Below are 22,469 nucleotides of genomic sequence, written 5' to 3'. Positions count from 1 at the left end.
ATGTATACACGAAGAGGGTTAGAATCAAGTATTCAGTACGCCCAGAGGGCATGATTGGCCAAATAAAGGCAGATATAGTGATTAAAGCATGAAAATAAGGACTAGCCTGACTTTTTTAAAAAAGCACTTGTCCTGGACTAGCTACTTGGAAAATTTTACTTGTCCGACTTCAAAAATTACTAGTCCAGGACGTCGGGCTATGGGATTTGCTCAGCCCTGCTATGAAGTTGATAATATAACTGGGAGAGGGAAGATTGAGGAATGTAAATTTATCATTGGAATGCAGGATGACAATTTTAGCATCTGTGCACTTGACTATTAAATTCATGACTCATGAATCATTAAGGAGTTGCTCAAGTGTATACTTCCTGTAAAGTTTGATGAACATTCTGAAACTTTCTGAGGTGACCCCCCCAATTACCATGTTGGCTCCCATGACCTTGACCTTTCACCTCTTAGCCATAAAATCAATAGGGACATGAAGTCTACTTATGACAACTAAATGAAGTCTACTTATGACAAAACATGTCAAGCAGAAAAGACACTGACAGTTTCAATTCAAGTGTCCTTGGGCTTAGACCTAGCACTGTAATATTAATAAGCTTCTGCCTCTTCCCATGTGTAAACTACATACAAGGTTTGAATCCATAGCAAACTAAAGTTACGTTGTCAAAATCACCTCAACTATAGATCTATGGTTGTACAAAGTGATGCTGCTATTGATAAATACCCTGAACCATTGACAAAAACAATTTGGACAAAATGTTTATGGTCATAGAAAATTAGGCAACATTATGAATGGCAAACAAATCTTAAAATTTGGTAAATCATGGAAAAAAGGGTAGCATACAAGCAAGAAATTACTCAGTCATGATTTATAAAAACATCAAGAACAATATATGTCAGTGGTATTTTCATTGTGAATTAACAGGGCTAGGGATGTTTTAATTCAGTGCACATTCTATCTTACATGCATCTCCATGAAACATTTACCTACATGACCGATTTTTGACACATTGCAAGGGGGGGAGGGGAAGAATGAAAATAAACACTAAAAATTAAATGCAATTTTAATGTAAATATTCTAAAAACGTTGATATTAATTAATGGAAAGACCCCAAAAATACTTTAAAATATTTGTCTTTTTTAGAACAGGAGCATGACTACTAAAGTCTTATTATCACAGGTAATTCAAGTTTGAGGTGATCTGTAAAACAGCAACATTTCAGTTTACATATAGCAATGTTGAATAACATGGATGGAATTCATGTAAATTATATTCTATTCTGAATAATTAATGCAAAGAAAATAATAACAAACTTGGAAAACAAATACAAAATATAATTTTTTTAAAAACCACAGTACTAAACTACAGTAAATACAACAATGCAACATTTTTATACAACTTGAAAAAAAGTATTAAAAAAGCACATAAGTTATTAAAAAAAAACTCAGCTTAAATCATTTACATCTTTACAAACAGTATTTTTTAAAAACTGGGTGTAGGTATTTTGTCATATCCTCTTCGTATCTTCTGGTAGTATTTGAGGCTTGAGTATCACAAGAAAGAATTTTTGCTGTAATGAAATGACATCTGTATAAAAAGAATGTTCCTTTCTTATAAGAAGCTCCACATATAATCAGACTCAACATGTTTATCTTGAAAACCTCACAGCCTAATTAATTGATTGATAGTATAATCAGCAAATCTGTAAGTATCATCTAAAGCCCATCCTTTTGCAAGAATGTGAGATTGAATTAGAATCCTTTCATTGTACCACCATTGTAATATCAAGCCGAAAATGTACTTTCTCCACAATTTACCAGCCATGTACTGATAAATAACATGTAAGGGTGTTCAATGCTATTTGACTGTTAATGACTTGTATCTCGGATCAACCCAACGTATTGATGAGCCATGTGGCCAAAGGTGTCCCTTTCACAGTCGCACCAAAACTTGGGTCAAATAGGTTCTCCAAAATATCAATGTTGGATTTCTTCACCTCGAATGGGATCTATAAACAGATGAAATATTTATATAATCATGCCCTAGACATTTAAGACATCATTAATAAACAAAATATGATGATTATTTACATAAAAGTTGTAAAAATATGTCACGATATTATTTATGATAACATTGCAGTTTGACTCTATCATGCCTTTTTTAAATATATAAGCAGTATAGTCTCAAAAGACATGCAAAAATTTAGCAAAGCTTATTGTATGATGGCAGCTTTCCTTGATCTTTCCTGTGTTCTAAATTCTGATAACCAGGTGCTAGGTCATGCAATAAGCTGAGCTGGTTTTTCATGGATGGGTGTTACCAAGTGAGCTTATTGATTAATGGCATATGATGCTCTCTCTGGTCTCTGGATAAATAGCTCTGGCTTGCAATGTAAGAGAGAGAGAGAGAAAGAGAAAATGTTTGAAACTGTTTATTTTGGCAACTAAAATGAAATGATAGACAATGAAAATTGCTTGTATTTATCATGCTATCCTCCATATGATCAATGAAAGAACTAAAATTGCAAAAAGGCCAAAATGGAACTATGCAAGGAATATCTATATTAAAATGGGACTATGCAAGGAATATCTATATTAAAATGGAACTATGCAAGGAATATCTATATTAAAATGGGACTATGCAAGGAATATCTATATTAAAATGGGACTATGCAAGGAATATCTATATTAAAATGGGACTATGCAAGGAATATCTATATTAAAATGGAACTATGCAAGGAATATCTATATTAAAATGGAACTATGCAAGGAATATCTATATTAAAATGGAACTATGCAAGGAATATCTATATTAAAATGGAACTTTTCAAGGAATATCTATATTACAGTATGATAAATAATTGTAAAGTTATTCAGTGGACAAAATTGTTTGTATTTATCATCCTGTAAATGAATAATGAAAGAAAACATCAATCTGCTAAACAATATAAATGACTCAATGCAGGAGAAGAAAAAAATAATAATAACCTTTAACATTCCTCTAAGGAAGCAAAACCGAAATTACTAATACAGTCATTGGTATTCAGTATTTTGAAAATATTGTGCTCATATATATTTCACAAAACTGTCATCATTCTAACATACTATCAACATGTCCCCAAAATAGAGCAATGTAATACTTTCGTGTAAATTTAGGTCGCACTGTAAGAATGTTTTGCATTATTAAGGCAGTTTTCCTCCATTGGATGCACTAATGCATTTTTTGTTATCAAGCAGAATCAAGATGGAGTCAAATCTATATATGAAAGTTTCCAAACATATTCCTTAGATATGACATGTCTTCATTTCCAGCCTTATTTTCTAAATATAAGATATAATGATCTAGGCTAGTCTTAAATTGAAATAAAAAAGCACTGTCACAAAAATGTACGGAAATGGCGATGTTCAAGAATTTTAGGAAACATGAGAATACAAACGGGTGAAAATGACTGGCTGAATTTATCTTGACTGCAGATGCAACATTTGAAAATAAGGGAGCAAGAAAACATGATGTGACACAGGTGAACAAAAACAAGAGCTCACATAAAAGTCAAGAAAGTCCTTGTCATACAATAAATTAGACAATATTCTTTCATGTGATACCACGTATACAAAAGGGTTGGGGACTCAAAGGGTATGTTAGCACCCTCAATTTCTCTACCAATACCCTTTCACCACCCGACCCTGTAATGTATCTCTTATCCCACTGGAGAATATCATAAAACAAATACTTCATAGAATCAGTTCTCCTTCCTTTCAACCCGTAACCTCCATTTTCTTGTCCTGTAATCTTTTCGCCTCATGGACTTGCTAGCTTTTTAATGACCACCATATAACCAGTATTATGCTGATGTGCCCTTAAACTCTTTACATACATATACAAATAGCTGAAACTATCATCAATGAACATAAATACTGACAATACGAATGTTGAACTTAATAATCACAACTTAGGATATCTTGTATTACTTGATTCCCATCAAATTTGGAGAAAACAAAACACTTGCTCCATTTTCAGGACAGCAAAACAAACTTCACAGTATCTTGTGTTCATAAAAATGCATTAGAAAGAGATTGGTTTTATGATTAGTAACTTTATACTGCACAAAGTTTATCATAATTTTATCAGTGAATAAAGTCTTTTTCAGCAATTAAGAATGGAAAAATTAAATATTACACATATATCATGCCTCTATATCCCGTTACATGTATGTAATAAAATTAAATATTAAGTGCATATATATCCTGTCTCTTTATTCTACTATACATGTGTAGGATTAACAAAAATTAAATATTAGGTACACATATATTCATGTCTCTGTATCCCATTATATGTGACTAGGATTAATACAATTAAATATTAAGTACACATATATATCATATCCCTATATACTATTACATGTTTGTAGGATTAATGAAATTAAATATTAAGTGCATATATATCCTGTCTCTTTATTCTACTATACATGTGTAGGATTAACAAAAATTAAATATTAGGTGCACATATATTCATGTCTCTATATCCCATTATATGTGACTAGGATTAATACAATTAAATATTAACTACACATATATCCCGTCTCTATATCCCATTACATGTGACTAGGATTAATACAATTAAATATTAACTACACATATATCCTGTCTCTATATCCCATTATATGTGACTAGGATTAATACAATTAAATATTAACTACACATATATCCTGTCTCTATATCCCATTATATGTGACTAGGATTAATACAATTAAATATTAGGTACACATATATTCATGTCTCTATATCCCATTATATGTGACTAGGATTAACAATAATTAAATATTAGGTACACATATATTTATGTCTCTATATCCCATTATATGTGACTAGGATTAACAAAAATTAAATATTAACTACACATATATTCATGTCTCTATATCCCATTATATGCGACTAGGATTAATACAATTAAATATTAACTACGCATATATCCTGTCTCTATATCCCATTATATGTGACTAGGATTAATACAATTAAATATTAAGTACACATATATCCTGTCTCTATATCCCATTATATTTGAGTATGATAAATAAAATCTTTCACATGCAACACTGCAGGATCTTGGTGCTATTAATAAACAAGATGGTAAAAAATAATGGCAATCCATGATTCCACCTTGATCAAGAATTGATTTCCCATTGAGAAATAATAATGAAAAGATTAATGTTTTAGAAAATAACAATAATCAACCAATAATGGCATTTTCTACCTAAAACTGGACAAAATTACTACCAGTAACTACATCAAAAAGTTCAAACTGTTCTGTTAGCTAGAGACTAAACTTCAGCTGTTGCATGCTTTAGGATGTAAATGTAATGCAATTTACTGTCAGTCTTTTTTTTCAAAGGACACTGAAGTGATTATAGAAATTTTGTGCACTAAGATCACAGTAGAAGGTCATGTGATGAAAGACTGCAGTCACATGATGAAAGAGATTTCCTCCACATGTGTTCTAAACTGGACAACATGACCATAAACATACAGGAATATGAGACTGTCCATTCCAATTTTTTTAAATTGATCAACATTTACCCATTTAATGTTATTTTGTTTAGCACCCATATTTTTTGACCTACAAATGTAAGAAAATAATGAACCATGCATATTAGTTTGGGAAAGGAAAATCCTGGCCTAAGGCTCATAGTAACATCATTCTTGTCCATGAACTATGATACATCGGGTGGAATTTCTCTATCCCACATCAATCGACTTGATAGACTCATTAATCTTGCATATGCTAGAACAATGGGCTGAATTTAGGACTAGATATGTGAAGAGAGTCCATTACCACTTACCCCAAGATCATTCTCTTAACACAGATTTAAGTGAACCTACCTCTGGAATGGTTCCAGGCTCTTGCTCAAAGAGTGCCCCAAATAGATTTCCAATGTCCTCCACACACTGTCTCAGCAAGATCTGCAGATTAAACAAACCCTGTCAGCTTCAGAATGTATTCAGATATTTCAGACCATCAATTTTATAAAGTATTACAACTCTATGGTCTTAAAATAAGTAATAGAAAAGAGTGAGAAGCAACAAGCTTTGTGAAATTTAACAAATAATTTATTTCCCTTGAATACAAAGTGAAAATGTAAAGGTATTTGCAAATTAAACCACAAATAATCCTAGAATTACAGACTCAAGTCCTAATAATTAAAGTTATAAATAAACTTTAGTACAAAACCAAATTAAATCCAGTGCTGAAAGTGTTGATGTGCATATGGTGGCCTGTATAATTCTGGTGTGCTAACAGTCTTTTGTAGGATCACAATAATACAATCCAAGAATTAAATCCTTATTTGAAATTTCAGTATAAATTCAAGCTTCTATTTCCATAATTGCTATTTTTGAAGAGAATTTAGTATCTTCAGAGAAGAATCACTTGAATTAAATAGTTTGAATAAATAAAATTCCAGCCCAAATGAACTTAAGGACAAGACAATAATGCAATTGATTGTTCTATATTTAAAACGTAAAATGAGAGCCCCGGATACGGGTAAAAAGTACACTGTTCTAGAAGGATAGTTATAATTAGAAAATCCATCACCAAAATCATAATAAAACAAATGACAATCATCTTGTAGTCTATATATAAACAAAAATATAAGGTCCTTGACTCGGCTTAAGATAATGATCCTCACTCAGAGAAAAAAAAGTTGTTTACAAAATTGTAATTTCTTAAGTACATGTATATATACATTTATAATGATCAGTTTCCCATGCATAAACAGACACATATTTATATGATCAGATTCCCATGCATAAACAGACACACACATTTATATGATCAGATTCCCATGCATAAACAGACACACACATTTATATGATCAGATTCCCATGCATAAACAGACACATCTATTTATATGATCAGATTCCCATGCATAAACAGACACACATATTTATATGATCAGATTCCCATGCATAAACAGACACACACATTTATATGATCAGATTCCCATGCATAAACAGACACATATTTATATGATCAGATTCCCATGCAAAAACAGACACATATATTTATATGATCAGATTCCCATGCATAAACAGACACATATATTTTATATGATCAGATTCCCATGCATAAACAGACACACACATTTATATGATCAGATTCCCATGCAAAAACAGACACACATATTTATATGATCAGATTCCCATGCATAAACAGACACACATTTATATGATCAGATTCCCATGCATAAACAGACATATATTTATATGATCTGATTCCCATGCATAAACAGACACACATGTTTATATGATCAGATTCCCATGCATAAACAGACACATATTTATATGATCAGATTCCCATGCATAAACAGACACACATATTTATATGATCAGATTCCCATGCAAAAACAGACACATATATTTATATGATCAGATTCCCATGCATAAACAGACATATTTATATGATCAGATTCCCATGCAAAAACAGACACACATATTTATATATCAGATTCCCATGCAAAAACAGACACACATATTTATATGATCAGATTCCCATGCATAAACAGATACATATTTATATGATCAGATTCCCATGCATAAACAGACATATATATTTATATGATCAGATTCCCATGCATAAACAGAGACAATATGGAGCTTATAATTTATCCTGTTACATGAATTTGTGTCTGTGTTTTCATTAAACCCTGGGGAAAAAGGTTACCTATATAGAATCTATGTTGGAGTTTGGACAGAGACAAGAAAATCAGTCAAGGGGTTACATTATTTGTCTCCCCATGAGGCTTGCCAAGTGGGGAGACATATAATGTAACCCTGCGACTGGGATTTCCTTGTCTTGATCCAAACCCCAATGTAGATTATTTTTCTCACCCAATATTTTCCTTTAAAGTAAAAAGAACTCTTAAGTAGTGTATTATAGTTCATGGGCAAATGTTTACATGTGGCTCATTAATACAAATATGTTAATGAGGGCTGTGGTGTGACCGCTGCATCAGAAGTACACAGTTTATACGTGTAAGCAAAGAAAAATAACAACATCAAATGTCGCATGGTAATGAGGTATTATCACATTTAATATATGGATATTATATGAAATTGACAATAAATAATTAATTCTTATTACAAGAAACTGTTTCATTTTCATTAGTTCCAATTTTTTAAGTTATATTGTAAAGAATGAAACGATACAGGGTAATCAGCACTACAGTAGTTATACTTAGTACAAGCTGTAACGAAGAGTAACATGTTGCATTAGTTTATTCATGGGTAATTAGAGATCTGTGTCACTACTGTATATAGTTTTCCTTTTAGTTTTTGGAGGTGAAACTGTGCCATACTTGTGTTGTCCTTAATATTTGTTGTAAAATTACCCCTGTGTATAAAAGACCCTCCAAATACGGACCCTAGCGGATAACAATGTGCTAAACTTTCAAATTCATAGATTCTTTGAAAATTTATTTTTTCTGTCTTGGAAATATGGCAAGTACTACAGTGAAAATTTGCTCATGGTTTAATGTGCTGATGGCTAAATGATTCCTTCTGGCTGGTAAGAGCATTATTTGTCAATAAATATTTTAGGTACATGTATATTTTTGATTCACCTGGGGCACAATGGAGATGCTTAACAAAATTAGAATAAATAGTGCCAAATTAAACCCTGTGGAAGTCCTTAGGCAGTCAAAATCTTGGGGCCCCCCTCGGAAGTTATCTTGTAATATGTTTTATCAATAATATTTTGATCCATTGTCAAAATACTGAATAAACCATAGACAGTAGGTTACTATGATTCAGTTTAAGTGTGCAACACACCCTTTACCCATGACACATCCATGTAAAATTTGTTTTTAATAGGTACATGTATATTCAGGTAGAATTTACAACCAGGATTTCAAGATGAACAACTAGTTGATATACCAATTGAATTCAATATACATGCATTGCTCGCCTGTTTTGAGGCAAGAGTTATAGAAAAATAATTTTTGATATAAGCCATGCAAATAAAAGATGATCTGTTTTTAGCATATCTAATGATTTCTCCAAATAGGAAAATATTAATCCTACTTCTAGTTGTTCATCCTTCTGATCTTTGGATGAAAGAGGCTTGATGCGCTGGATTTTCTTGGATTTGGAGGAGGTTGTTGTGGGCAATGGAGTTATAGGCTCTTTCTTCACTTTCTCCCCAAGATAGATCTCAGCACGCTGTGACAGGACAGCAAGCCTGAAAAAAAATAATATATATATATATCTATATAGTAAAACCAGTCTTGAAAGAACACTGCTTTGTAAGACCACCTGTCCTGAGGGACCATATTCTCAATGCACAAATTATTAATTATTTAGCATTGTGACCTGTTGTGAGAGACCACCTTATATATATATATATATATATATATATATATATATATATATATATATATATATATATATATATATATGAATCTGTGTCAAAGGCAAACACATAAAAGAGACAAGACAAAGCATAAACACAAATAAAAACTATGAAATTACAAAAGTTAATGGAAACATTTGAAAATGTTCAATTTATTACGTCTAATTGGTTTTGACTTGGATTGTAAAATTGGTAACCTTGTTGGTACAGATTTAGAAAAGGAGAACAAAAGCACCATCAATTTCCTTAATACAAACTGGCATCCCAGTTAAGTAATTGTTTTTGTCATGGCAGTAATGTACATAACAATAATAATAACCCTAAAGAACTACACAAAAAAACAGTAGCAATTACATCTTAATGAGTGAGTAATGAGCCAAATGACGAAATTATTAAACTGAAAATATTTTGTCTGAAGTTTATCTTCTCCCATCCACCTGTCTTCCAAAGCCTTGGATTCAGAACATCCCATGTAGCCAGGCACTGAGAACATGCAGAGTTCAATCTAATGGTGAAGTACTCCAAAAAGAAGATTTGCCTCAACATTTGATGAACTAAGTTTCAATAGAGACCTGATAGCAGAGGCAAGACAATGGGTTAAGCAATTAAAATATAAAGAAAAGGAAATGATTGATTGGATACCATTTATCCTGATCTACCATCCAAACAACCCCAAAGTAGGTCCAAATATCCAGAAGCACTGGAACATCATGGAATCTTGTGACAATTTAAAGTTAATCCTCCCCAACCAACCACTACTTAAGACATCCTAGTCAGAGCAAAGCTAACACCAATCACAAAACAAGACCACACTGGCACATCTAGTCCATGTGGTGATAAAAGGTGCAAAACCTGCCAACAAATCATTATAATGGACAAGCACATTCTCTAGTGCAACAATGAGCAAATTACATGTATTGAATATATATGGTCCGAACACAACATGCAAAACAGAGAATGTAATTTACCTCATAATATGTAACAACTGCAGCTCCCAATATGTCAGAAAAAAACTAAAAACTAAATGACAAGGAAGCTAGACAAAATTCCAATTGCAGAACATTTCTCTTCCCCTGACCATACTTTTTGTGACAAAGAAGCTAGACAAAATTCCAGTTGCAGAACATTTCTATTCCACATACCATACTTTCTGTGACAAAGAAAATAGACAAAATTCCAGGTGCAGAACACTTCTCTTCCCCTGACCATACTTTCTGTGACAAAGAAGCTAGACAAAATTCCAATTGTGGGACACATTTCTTCCCCTGGTCATACTTTCAGTGACAAACTGTAATACTAACTGCAATATGGCAGGCTACAAATTCATCTTTTTTGCAATAAATAGAATTTCCTGCCCTTTACCAGCCACAAGATCTGGCATCTACTACCATAATGCTTTCAATAAACAAAACATCAGAGTATACACAATGTGATGCTTACTGTATTATATACTCTATAAACCATGTTGATCTGCTCAAATCAATATTGTTACAACACTGTTTTTAGGTGATGCTTACTGTGTTCTATACTATATGAACCATGTTGATCTGCTCATATCAATGTTGTTAAAACACTGTATGAATGCTTACTGTGTTCTATGCTCTATGAACCATGTTGATCTGCTGACCTATCAATGTTGTTACAACACTGTCTTAATGCTTACTGTGTTCTATACTCTATGAACCATGTTGATCTGCTCATATCAATGTTGTTAAAACACTGTATGAATGCTTACTGTGTTCTATACTCTATGAACTATGTTGATCTGCTCAAATCAATGTTGTTAAAACACCGTATGAATGCTTACTGTGTTCTATGCTCTATGAACCATGTTGATCTGCTGACCTATCAATGTTGTTACAACACTGTCTTAATGCTTACTGTGTTCTATACTCTATGAACCATGTTGATCTGCTCAAATCAATGCATTGTTACAACACTGTCTGAATGCTTACTGTGTTCTATACTATATGAACCATGTTGATCTGCTGACCTATCAATATTGTTACAACACTGTCTTAATGCTTACTGTGTTCTATACTATCTGAACCATGTTGATCTGCTCATATCAATATTGTTACAACACTGTCTTAATGCTTACTGTGTTCTATACTCTATACACCATGTTGATCTGCTCATATCAATGTTGTTAAAACACTGTCTTAATGCTTACTGTGTTCTATACTCTATGAACCATGTTGATCTGCTCAAATCAATGCATTGTTACAACACTGTCTTAATGCTTACTGTGTTCTATACTATATGAACCATGTTGATCTGCTGACCTATCAATATTGTTACAACACTGTCTTAATGCTTACTGTGTTCTATATTCTATACACCATGTTGATCTGCTCATATCAATATTGTTACAACACTGTCTTAATGCTTACTGTGTTCTATACTATCTGAACCATGTTGATCTGCTGACCTATCAATATTGTTACAACACTGTCTTAATGCTTACTGTGTTCTATACTCTATGAACCATGTTGATCTGCTCATATCAATAGTTACAACACTGTCTTAATGCTTACTGTGTTCTATACTATATGAACCATGTTGATCTGCTGACCTATCAATGTTGTTACAACACTGTCTTTAAGTGATGCTTACTGTGTTCTACACTCTATGAACCATGTTGATCTGCTCATATCAATGTTGGTTTCGACACTATGTCTTAACCTACCTAACAGAAAGAACTAAAACCAACAAGTTTTGTAAAATCAATAAAAAATTTAAGAAACACTCACAGTATTGTGAAAAGTGAAAATTTAAGATACAATTACAGTATTTTAAATTAAATCTCAAATAATTCTAAATATCCTTTAGCAAGTCCAAAAGTAAAGAACATTCAGAAAGAATTCTGATAGTCTTGAAGGAAATAATGTTCCATGGTGCATGCCATTGAAAGAGTTGTCAATTATTCCAAAATAATGTGTTAATCCAAAGTCAATCTGAACACAACTCATGTAAACTCAGATAACAAATGGATTCAAAAGACTAAACTTAACAGTAATAACGAATTATTTGTTTATCAGCTCCATATTTATCAGCTTATTCACATCCTTACTTGACTAAACTAAATTAATTAAATTATTAACGTCAATCTCAATAATAATTATTTGGAAGAAACAAAATAGCAATGAAAATCATCAGAAAAACCTTAAGGCACATACTTATAATTAAATGGATACAGCCATGATGGAGGGATTCACTCAGATCATTTTAATTTTTATCAAACGAAAAAATAAATGCAATCTGAAACTTTTTATGCATTAATTTTTTTCAGAATTAAAATGATTGTATGTGCCAAAATTAGGATGTGACAAGATGGCTGCCATGTATGGATGGTCTTAACACAGCTCCACTCAGTTCAATGAACTTGGTGTAAAAACTGGTGTTAAATATGCTAATACCTATTGCCATAATTTATACTATGGATTTATGACAATATTAAGTTAGTGTAATTGAAATTTAATGTTCATGTTTTCATTTATTCAAGTGAATTTGGAAACCTGTTTAAAACAAAGGATTTTAGGTTATCCAAGATGGCTACCAAAGTGGATTAACTTGAAACTGAACATCTACCCTTTCTGAACTTCTTCAGTTGATACCAACTCAAACACATTATACATTTTCTTTCAAAAGTTTAAGGATATGTGCTAGTCATATGAGATTTCATATACTTTCTATCACTGTTATGAACAAGCTGAAAATATCAGAATCATGGAAACATATTTAAATACCAGTCTTGTAGGTTCCTTACTCAACACACTCAGCTCAACCTTTACTGCATCATTCTCTGGCTTTAGTATGTCATTATACCTGAAGATCAGAGTCACATAAATAATCCCATGCTGGAAAGTCATGTTCAGAGTGAAAATAAAAACAATGGTACAGATGATGATTTGGAGTTATACAATATGGCTGAGATTTATCCAGAATTCCAGAGGGTCTAACATAATAAATACAGTATCACTGTGCATATAGATCCACAAAAGTTTGAGTTTGTAAAATTGATATTGGATTCAGAACCTTGCATGACTTCATGCAGTTCAAGTGTTCAAAATGCTACTATCTACAGAACACAAGAGAAAAACAATGACAGCTACAGTACTGTATAAAACAACATGTGTCTTACATATACAGGGGCTGAACAGTTTCACATAGATCATATTATCTGTAAACGTAGACAGGATGAGAATACCCATGCTGAAGGCAGTTATATGCTGACATCTACACCAGTAACTAGATGTAGTACCAAACATGAAACAGCTCCTAAAGTATTTGACCTAGATGACTCAGGCAATAAAATTAACACCCCTCCAGAGTGTCAGGCAATTACATGCTCCATAAATCATGACCACAGCAGTGATGGCTTAAACCTTAATGATTTCTTCATGTGTGTACATCAAAAAACAATTAGGAACTTGGAGGCCCAAATTGAAGAATTAAAACTATAGTTACATGCTATTAAGTCAGCACAGGGAAGGATTAATGAGCAAGTAACCTCATGTGAAATAGCAATTCAGACAGACTCCCAAATATCAACAGTACCAGATGCTGAGACACAGACAATCCCAATACCAGCCATGAGAAAATGTAAAATGACCATGCAAATAAAAACTGATACCCAAAGTAATCCAGACCTGCATTGCAAACAACAGTACCCTCCTCTCAGTCATATGTCACACCTGCAACATCAATAAGTGTACACCCATGGCCCTCAGCTCAGACAAGTATGTTGCCTGCACCAGCAACTGCATTTCCCACTGCTCAGAAATATCTGTCAACATCAGCTCGATTAGTTCACACAACTGAAACACCAATTTCTGCACCCCTTCCTCCAACAGATGTCTGAAATACAATCCAGAGTCCAACATATGAAATCACAAGCCAGAAAAGATAGGACTCCTCAATACTGAAAAGTATAATACTAAGGAGACTTTTCGAAACAGATGTACAGACTCTAAGAGGTGCAAAAATCGACAACATCACAGACAAAATAATAAATACTGACCTAACCAAATACAACCAAATTATTATTTTAGTAGGTGGAAATGATGCCAGTGAGGGAAGGTCACTAAATCAAATCAGAACAGATTTTTAAAGTTTACTGTATGCTGCTAGGTATTGCAGCCCAAATACATGTAAAATAATGATATCAGGACTACCTACTCATGTGGACACCAAGGTGAAAGAAATCAATGATCTGATAATTGACCTATGTGAAGACTTCAACCTACAGTACATTCCACAATACACATCTTTCTTTCTTTTTTTCTTCAGAACCAGGAATGTCAACCTATGTCTCTACCACAGAGACAAAATTCATTCAAGCAGAAAAGGAACCTCTCAACTACTGAGAAATATTAGCATGTATGCTCCCATTTTCAGGTACTATAATAAAGAGTACTGTCTCTACTGTGGATAACCTGAGCACATAACACAGGTATCCCATCATGGCAAACAGACTGTCAATCAATGTATTAGACATACTAGGAAGCTGGCAAAGAGGAGAATGCCAATGCTTCATTTACAACAGATCTAAATGTACCTAGTGAGACTCTTGTCTCTAACTATTCAGTGGACACTTTTGTAAATGCAAAAGTTAACGGATTTTCAGGGTCTATATGTGACTTTAAAGATGCTAATATATATGAACATTTAAATACAGAAATAGGATGTCAGAATGATAAAAGTAGTATGGAGACAATCTCTGAGTGAGTACCCCATTGCAAGATGACATACATATAATTGATATTAAATACAAAAGGTTTTAACATAGGTCACTTAAATATACAAGGTATAGTGGGAAATATAGACCAGATTAAGTTAATGTTGTCTTCCAAGGAAAATAATATACATTTTTTTAGGACTCACTAAAACCAAATTAAATGCTGACCACAATGATAATCTTTTTCACTGTCAAGGCTACAATAAACCATTACGTAGGGACAGAGAGACAGCAGGGGGGGGTCTTGTTGTATACATTAGAGAAGATGTAAGTGTAGAAAGGCGACTTGACTTGGAGTCACATGAAATTGAGAGTATTTGGGTGGACATTTCTCAAAATAATGCAAAACTATTCCTAGTTGGTTTCACTCATAGGCCACCTTCCTCCAAACCACTTTGGAATGATAACTTTTTGAAACAAATGGAAATTGTTCTTGCACAGGAGAAAGAAACATATACTTGGCAATATAGATAAGGACTTTCTCAGTACTCAAATAAGGAACAACTGGATGGAATTTATTGAATCATTAGGCCTAGACCAGCTGGTAAATAAGCCTACAAGGGTAACATAAAAATCAAGCACTCTTACTGATTACATTTATACCAACCTACCAGACAATGCGGCTTGTGTTAATGTTTTCATATTTATTTTTGGATGGTAACCTACATGACTGAAATAAAGAATATAAATTTACTTTGATTTAATTTGCAGGGAGATGACATTGCAACCAGCCATGTTCCAAAGTTTATCAGAAAGGATTTAAAACACTGCCCACTTCGGTTAACCTTTCACATGAGGACATTATGAATGACAGCACATCCACCTAATCTGTAACCTGCCCTATTGCTTACAGCTGCAACTGGAGTTCCAAAACCAGGAAAGAAAAGGAATATTACCAGATATGCTGTCTCTGAACACTGAAATCAAATAGCTTAAATAAAGAACAATCCAAAAATGGCACCAATATGCAATACTATCATTATCTGTTTACAGTCACAAATTTCTCCATTATATAATTCATTCATTTTTCTCATTACTCACCCACTCATCTATAATTACTATTGTGTTTTGCAGTTTTGACAGTAATATCATCATTATTGATATTACTATCATTACAGAAACAATGACTAATACAGTTACACCAAATTACATTATGAAAATTGATGGTGTTGTTCTTTTCTTATTTTGCAGGTCAATACAAACAAGGTTGTAATTTTTATCACCTGAGTCAAAATCAACTAAGCACAGCATCAAACATTTTTACTTCCATTAGACATAGTCACGTATTTTTTGTTTGTCTTGTTCCTGTTTTGTGCTTGACTTTGACAAAAACTCAATGAGAGCTATAAGTACTTAGGCTAGTTAACAAGTTTTGCACTGTTTGCTCTCAGTTTGATGTATCAATCTCAATCAATCCTGGGATGTGAGATCCCTGCTTTACTCAGTGCACATGACGGGACTGTTATTTGTTATGATTTGTATCACTTATATATATCTTACAAATATTCTAGACAGTGTAACTGCCATTATAGTTGTCCTTGGAAATGACATTAGAATTGTCCTTGGAATTGACATTATGATTGTCTATGGAATTGATGCTATATTTGTCCTTGAAACTGACATTATAATTGACCTTGGAACTGACATTATAATTTTCCTTCGAACTGACATTATAATTGTCCCTGGAATTGGTGCTATAATTGTCCTTGGAACTGACATTATAATTGTCCTTGGAATGGACATTATAATTGTCCTTGCAATCAACATTATAACTGCCCTTGGAAATAAATTTATAATTGTCCTTGGAACTGTCATTGTTATTGTCCTTGGAAATGACATTATGATTATTTTTGCAATTGACATTATAACTGTCCTTGGAACTGACATTATAATTGTCCCAAATGTCATTATGATTGTTCTTGCAATTGACATCATAACTGTCCTTGGAATTGACATTAGAACTGTCATTGGAACTGACATTAGAACTGTCATTGGAACTCATGCAATAATTATCTTTGGAAACAGTATAATTGTTTCTGAAACTGAAGTTATAATTTACCTTTTTTTAAAATAAATGCAGATGTGAGCAGTGATCACTTAGATGCACATATGTCATTTGCCACTGTTCTGCTAAGATAGCAACATCATAGCACATCAGGTAGCTAGCTAGTCTCTAACTCTAGAACATAACAATGTAAGTTGTTGGCTAGCAGAGTTTGCTTTTACAAGCAAACTTTATACTCCATGTATTATCTTCACAATAAGTATACAAAACAATAATTATCATCCTAGATTATAAATCTAAATTTATCTTTTCCTTCAAGTCTTTCTGAGAATGACATAACTTTTTATTCCAGACCATTCTTTCATCATAAAATCAAATGAACTACTCCCAGATCTGGTTATAGCAGGAAACTGTATAATCCACAGATAGCAGTTATGGTCCTAAGGCAGTTTTACACCTGTTTCAATGGTATTTATTGTTATAGTGTAGTGAAAATGTAAAGATTAAACATCATGGCAGCACTTTCCATCTGAAATTAACCAATTTACAAAACTGGGATAGGTGACCTGTTGGCTTGATTGAGCTTTTTTCCTTCCTATTGTTCTCTGCATCATTACTGTGCAGACAGTGTCAATTTCAATTCTGTGTTGTGCTTAATGGTACATATAGCAGTATAGGTGGAATCACTTGAATAACAGTATAAACAGCAATATAGATATCTGCTTTGTAAGATTTTACATTTGTATTTAATATTGACATAGTAATACCTGCATGCACCAATCAACACACACACACTTGTTTACCTTTAGTTCTGTTGTAGGTATCCATAGTGACAGTGTACTTGAATGAGAATCAATTTACTTTTTAATCTTTCTACAAATCATCATTCATAGAATAAGGCAAATAATTACTATAACCTCTTAATAAAACTGTAAACTTCAAACATCAAATTCAGATTTACAAGAAACCAAAGTCTACCAGATAAATTTGTAATGGTTTCTAACAAAATGAAAAAGCCTAGCATATATTATATTTAATTAAGATGTATTCAACAACTCAATGAAATCAAAGGGAAAGCACTCTGGAATGCATAAACTAATTGTAGTTACATAACCACATGTGTTCCACTCCAATAGTTAATTTAACTTTGTAAAACAGCTTTCAATGCCACAAATTTGGCAAGTCAGTTTGGACTTGTGCTTAAATTTGATCCAATCATTTTGATGCCTCTTGAAACTTAGTCACAACTAAAAAAAAACTGTGAAATCCTTTCAAGGATACTGTGAATTAATTTGTCTGTACTTAAATTCATAGACTTGGAAAGGGGCTTGTGTAATCTCCCCAAAGAGATCATTATTTGCTGTATCAATGAATTAGTGGTCTGTAAGAAACAGGATTTAAAAAAAAAATTAGTACAACATGAATAAATTTAATCCAGACTGATACATAATTTGTTTTTAAATGCTTGCATACTTGTCGTGTAGATCATGAAGCTGAGATAATGACACCCAGAGAAGTCTTGGCTGAAAGGCACCAGGCCCAGCAGATTTGCTATAAACAGAATACAGCAAGAGGACACAAGTCTCAAGTCCAATGGCATCATGACGGGATGGATCTGTCTCCTCTAGTGAGGGCTGGTACCACTGCAAAGTTACCTCCGTATCAGATGGACTGGTCACAGCCTTGTCTGAAGGTTTAATGGGATCCTTCACAATTCCAGGTGCAGGAGGAACCTCACCTAATACAGAAATGAGAGGCAATTTGAAAAGAATGTTCATCACAACTAATTAAATTTTCACATCTATTGGCTGTATGTACACTGAAAAACAACTAATTTATTGACTTGTTTTGAACATAAATTTGAATGCAAGGTTCTATTTCTGGCACAGGTAATGGTTGATTTATTTCATGATGCATATTTAGGTTTCATATTGCAGTTTGAACTTTAATAAAGTATTTTTTAAAAATGCTTTAGAGGGTTAAATATAGCTATAAAATTATCAGGTCAAGGTAAGTACTAATATGCTTATCTTTACTACGTGTTTAACAATCAATTTTTGTAAAACTCAATTTCAATTGATATTCATTTTGATCTGCATAATGTTGTTATGATTCTCAACTGAAGAAATGAATCAAAATGGAAATTCTGACCTGCAGATAAATATCCAAATGAAAAATATTATAAAAGAAAAAAGCACCTTAAATTATTTTTTGTCAACACTTAAACAATTAAACACCAAGAGATCTTGAAGTACTTTGGTAATATTAACATGACTGATTGATAGATATCTTTATTTCCTCCTGATAGTATGAATGAGAATTAAAGACAATTAACTAGATATATCCTTAGGTCATAATAATTAAAGACAATTAACTAGGTATATCCTTAGGTCATAGTAATTAAAGACAATTAACTAGGTATATCCTTAGGTCATAGTAATTAAAGACAATTAACTAGGTGTATCCTTAGGTCATAGTAATTAAAGACAAATAACTAGGTATATCCTTAGGTCATAGTAATTAAAGACAATTAACTAGGTATATCCTTAGGTCATAGTAATTAAAGACAATTAACTAGGTATATCCTTAGGTCATAGTAATTAAAGACAATTAACTAGGTATATCCTTAGGTCATAGTAATTAAAGACAATTAACTAGGTATATCCTTAGATCATAGTAATTAAAGACAATTAACTAGGTATATCCTTAGGTCATAGTAATTAAAGACAATTAACTAGGTATATCCTTAGGTCATAGTAATTAAAGACATTTAACTAGGTATATCCTCAGGTCATAGTTCATTTTCAATATACTATTCTCTCATATGATACTTTATAACATGTACCTATTTACCAGTTAAAACTGATTTATTAAATGGGGACATACGGTTTTGTTGAATGATATTTTCTAGCATGTCCCTATTTAGTAGTTGAATTATTAACTGGGTACATACTATTCTGTCATATGATTATTTACTAGTTAAAATGAATCGTTAAAAATGGGGGCACACTATTCTATTCAGCCTAAAAGCATTCCTGACTTAGATTGATATGTCCACCATGAAACACTCTTTCAAAAGGAACTCGTTCAATGGGGAGAAATTCATACTGAATCATAACTTACCCCTTTTTGAAACTAGGAAGATCCTGAGATTAAAGTCCCAGACTAAAGATATTAGTCACTCTGTCTACAGTGCCCTACCCAAGATGGGTTTACACATCTTCCCAAATTAATACCTGTATGGACCAGTGGAACCAAATGAGTATTTTGAATGAAGTAGAAGGTCCCAAAAAAAACCTGATTAACCCTCCTTTATTGTGGAAAGAACCCATGTATTGTACATGAGGTCTATCAAAACCTCCAAATAAAGGGTCAGTCTGGTGCCTAGTAAGATGTTGTGATAAGCACGTACTGGACAGGAGAAGTGCAAACTCCCTAGAACTGACTGCTTCTCTCCTGTGGGAAGGTGAACCAGTCAGCAGACTTACTTTCCTTGTTAATGAAGCCAACTCATCATGAGAAAGATGAGTAGAAAGAGTTTTAAACTGGATATGATGGCTGTAGTGGGGACTCTGCTTAAAACATTTTGGAGGGGAAGCCATGGACTATTATAAATGGAAGCATTTATTTGCTGGTTTAGCTGGGTCTAGTATCATGGCTTGGGACCACTGCTGCTGATCCCTCAAGTCCTGCAAGGGTACTATAGAGGCTAGTGGCACTCAAAAGATGGCATCGCTTTGGATGTGGAGTAATTTGTTAAAGAGCACCACTGACATTGAGAGTGTGTGTCCTGATGTCTTGGCTGTTGTCTCCAACAATCTCAGCAAAGCAGCTGGAGACAACAAACCCTCCTTTTAAAGAGGACACAAAATGATCAGTATGGTAGGCCATATAGAACAGTGGTTAAATAACATATGCATCAAGTGACTTTACATCGAATAAGCCTGGATCCCTGCTTAAATTCCCATCTGCCCAAGTTGGGGGTTTAAGGGGTCAAGGAGGCGAATGGATCTTGTTGCTGGAAGTAGAAAACAAGGGCTAAAACACAGAAATGAGGACAGACCAAATGTTCTACTCTCTGTCCATCTCTTGGACTAGTGGCCAAAACTCCTGAGACCTTTGGATACAGATCTGGGGAAAGAGGCAGTAAAACATGTCTACACATCTTGTTTACTACCTTGTGAAAGATCCAAACTTCCTCCTTCTCCATCAAATGACCAGTTGAATGGTGGAAAGATGGGGTCCCCAAAAGAGGAAATTGGCCAGGTTCTTCTGGAATTTTATCTATGTCTACCAAATTTTAAGTTCACCATCCTATCTTCATTGCCACTGTGAAATAGGACTATACCTTCTTGTCTCCCTCCATGGCAATGGGAATTCAAAGACTGAGGGTACATTATCCTGTCTCCATGCATGGTATGGGGGAGTTGGAACTAACCTGCTCTTCCTCTCCCCTTGGAGAAGGAGATTGATGATTCCCTCTTGAATCAGGAGATGTATTGTGGCTCTCCTCACCTTTATTTGATTATGAATACAGGGAAGCAGGACTGACTACAGTCCACACATGCTGCCAATTCATGGAACCATGTCATACATGGTGTCATGGGAGGAAAGAGAGACATGCTCAATGCAAGTACATCACCAGGTGGTGGAAGTGCCTAAGCCACTAGAGTTTAAAGAATGGGAACATCAAAAAAAGGAGGGATATTTGACTTGATCCTTTCACTAGTTGGGTAATTAAACTTGGAGCCTGTTTCCTGTAATTGAACACTAACACAGAAAGTAGGTGGTATCAATCAGATTCCTTTACCAGTACAGGTGATCAAGACCCAGTACCCAGTCCAGAGACTGGTGCCTTAAACTCAGTGCCAGTGTTGGCACCCCATGTCACAGTGATCAGAGATAGAAATTGGGTGACTGGTATCCATCACTATACATGGCGACTGAAGCCCAATACCCACTAGCTACTGCTTAGTGACATACACTCAGTAACTGTTTATTTGGTTTCCATCTTTATACAAAACAACTGAAGCTCAATACCCAGGGCCCACAAGCTAGTGTTAAGTGACATACACTCAGTAATTGTTTACTTGGTTTCCATCACTATACATAGCAACTGAAGCCCAATACCCAATGCCCACTAGCTACTGTTTAGTGACATACACTCAGTAACTGTTTACTTGGTTTCCATCACTATACATAGCAACTGAAGCCCAATACCCAGGGCCCACCAGCTAGTGTTAAGTCACACACACTCAGTAACTGTTTACTTGACACATTATCTTGTGCCCGGTGCCTGGTTTCTGTTTACCAGG

At 33.7% G+C, this 22,469-nt stretch overlaps 1 protein-coding gene and 1 long non-coding RNA gene across 5 annotated transcripts in view; one reads left to right on the top strand and one right to left on the bottom strand.

The window, feature by feature from the left end:
• Positions 1-1,052: 1,052 nt before the first annotated feature.
• Positions 1,053-22,469, bottom strand: part of LOC149788472 (cilia- and flagella-associated protein 54-like) — a 255,451-nt gene continuing 234,034 nt past the window's right edge. For all 3 annotated transcript variants that reach the window (XM_089974455.1, XM_089974456.1, XM_089974457.1), the window contains 4 exons: positions 18,628-18,892; positions 9,082-9,238; positions 5,884-5,964; positions 1,053-2,015 (listed from right to left, as the gene is read on the bottom strand). In XM_089974455.1, coding sequence (XP_089830581.1) covers positions 1,896-2,015; positions 5,884-5,964; positions 9,082-9,238; positions 18,628-18,892 — 623 coding nt within the window. In that variant the 3' untranslated portion in view covers positions 1,053-1,895. The remainder of the gene's footprint in view (positions 2,016-5,883; positions 5,965-9,081; positions 9,239-18,627; positions 18,893-22,469) is intronic.
• LOC149788474 (uncharacterized) lies at positions 12,745-16,313 on the top strand. 2 transcript variants are annotated; one of them, XR_016424152.1, is made up of 3 exons: positions 12,745-12,799; positions 14,702-14,809; positions 15,861-16,313. It is a non-coding gene; the product is annotated as an uncharacterized LOC149788474 (long non-coding RNA). The 2 variants fall into 2 exon arrangements; XR_016424153.1 differs by having other exon boundaries at positions 12,745-12,869.

Source organism: Sinohyriopsis cumingii, chromosome 11, assembly GCF_028554795.1.
Source record: "Sinohyriopsis cumingii isolate HCF-2022 chromosome 11, ASM2855479v2, whole genome shotgun sequence".
Lineage (NCBI taxonomy): Eukaryota > Metazoa > Mollusca > Bivalvia > Unionida > Unionidae > Sinohyriopsis > Sinohyriopsis cumingii.
The sequence above is the reverse complement of the archived record's forward strand: the minus strand, read 5'-3'. Positions and strand labels throughout refer to the sequence as shown.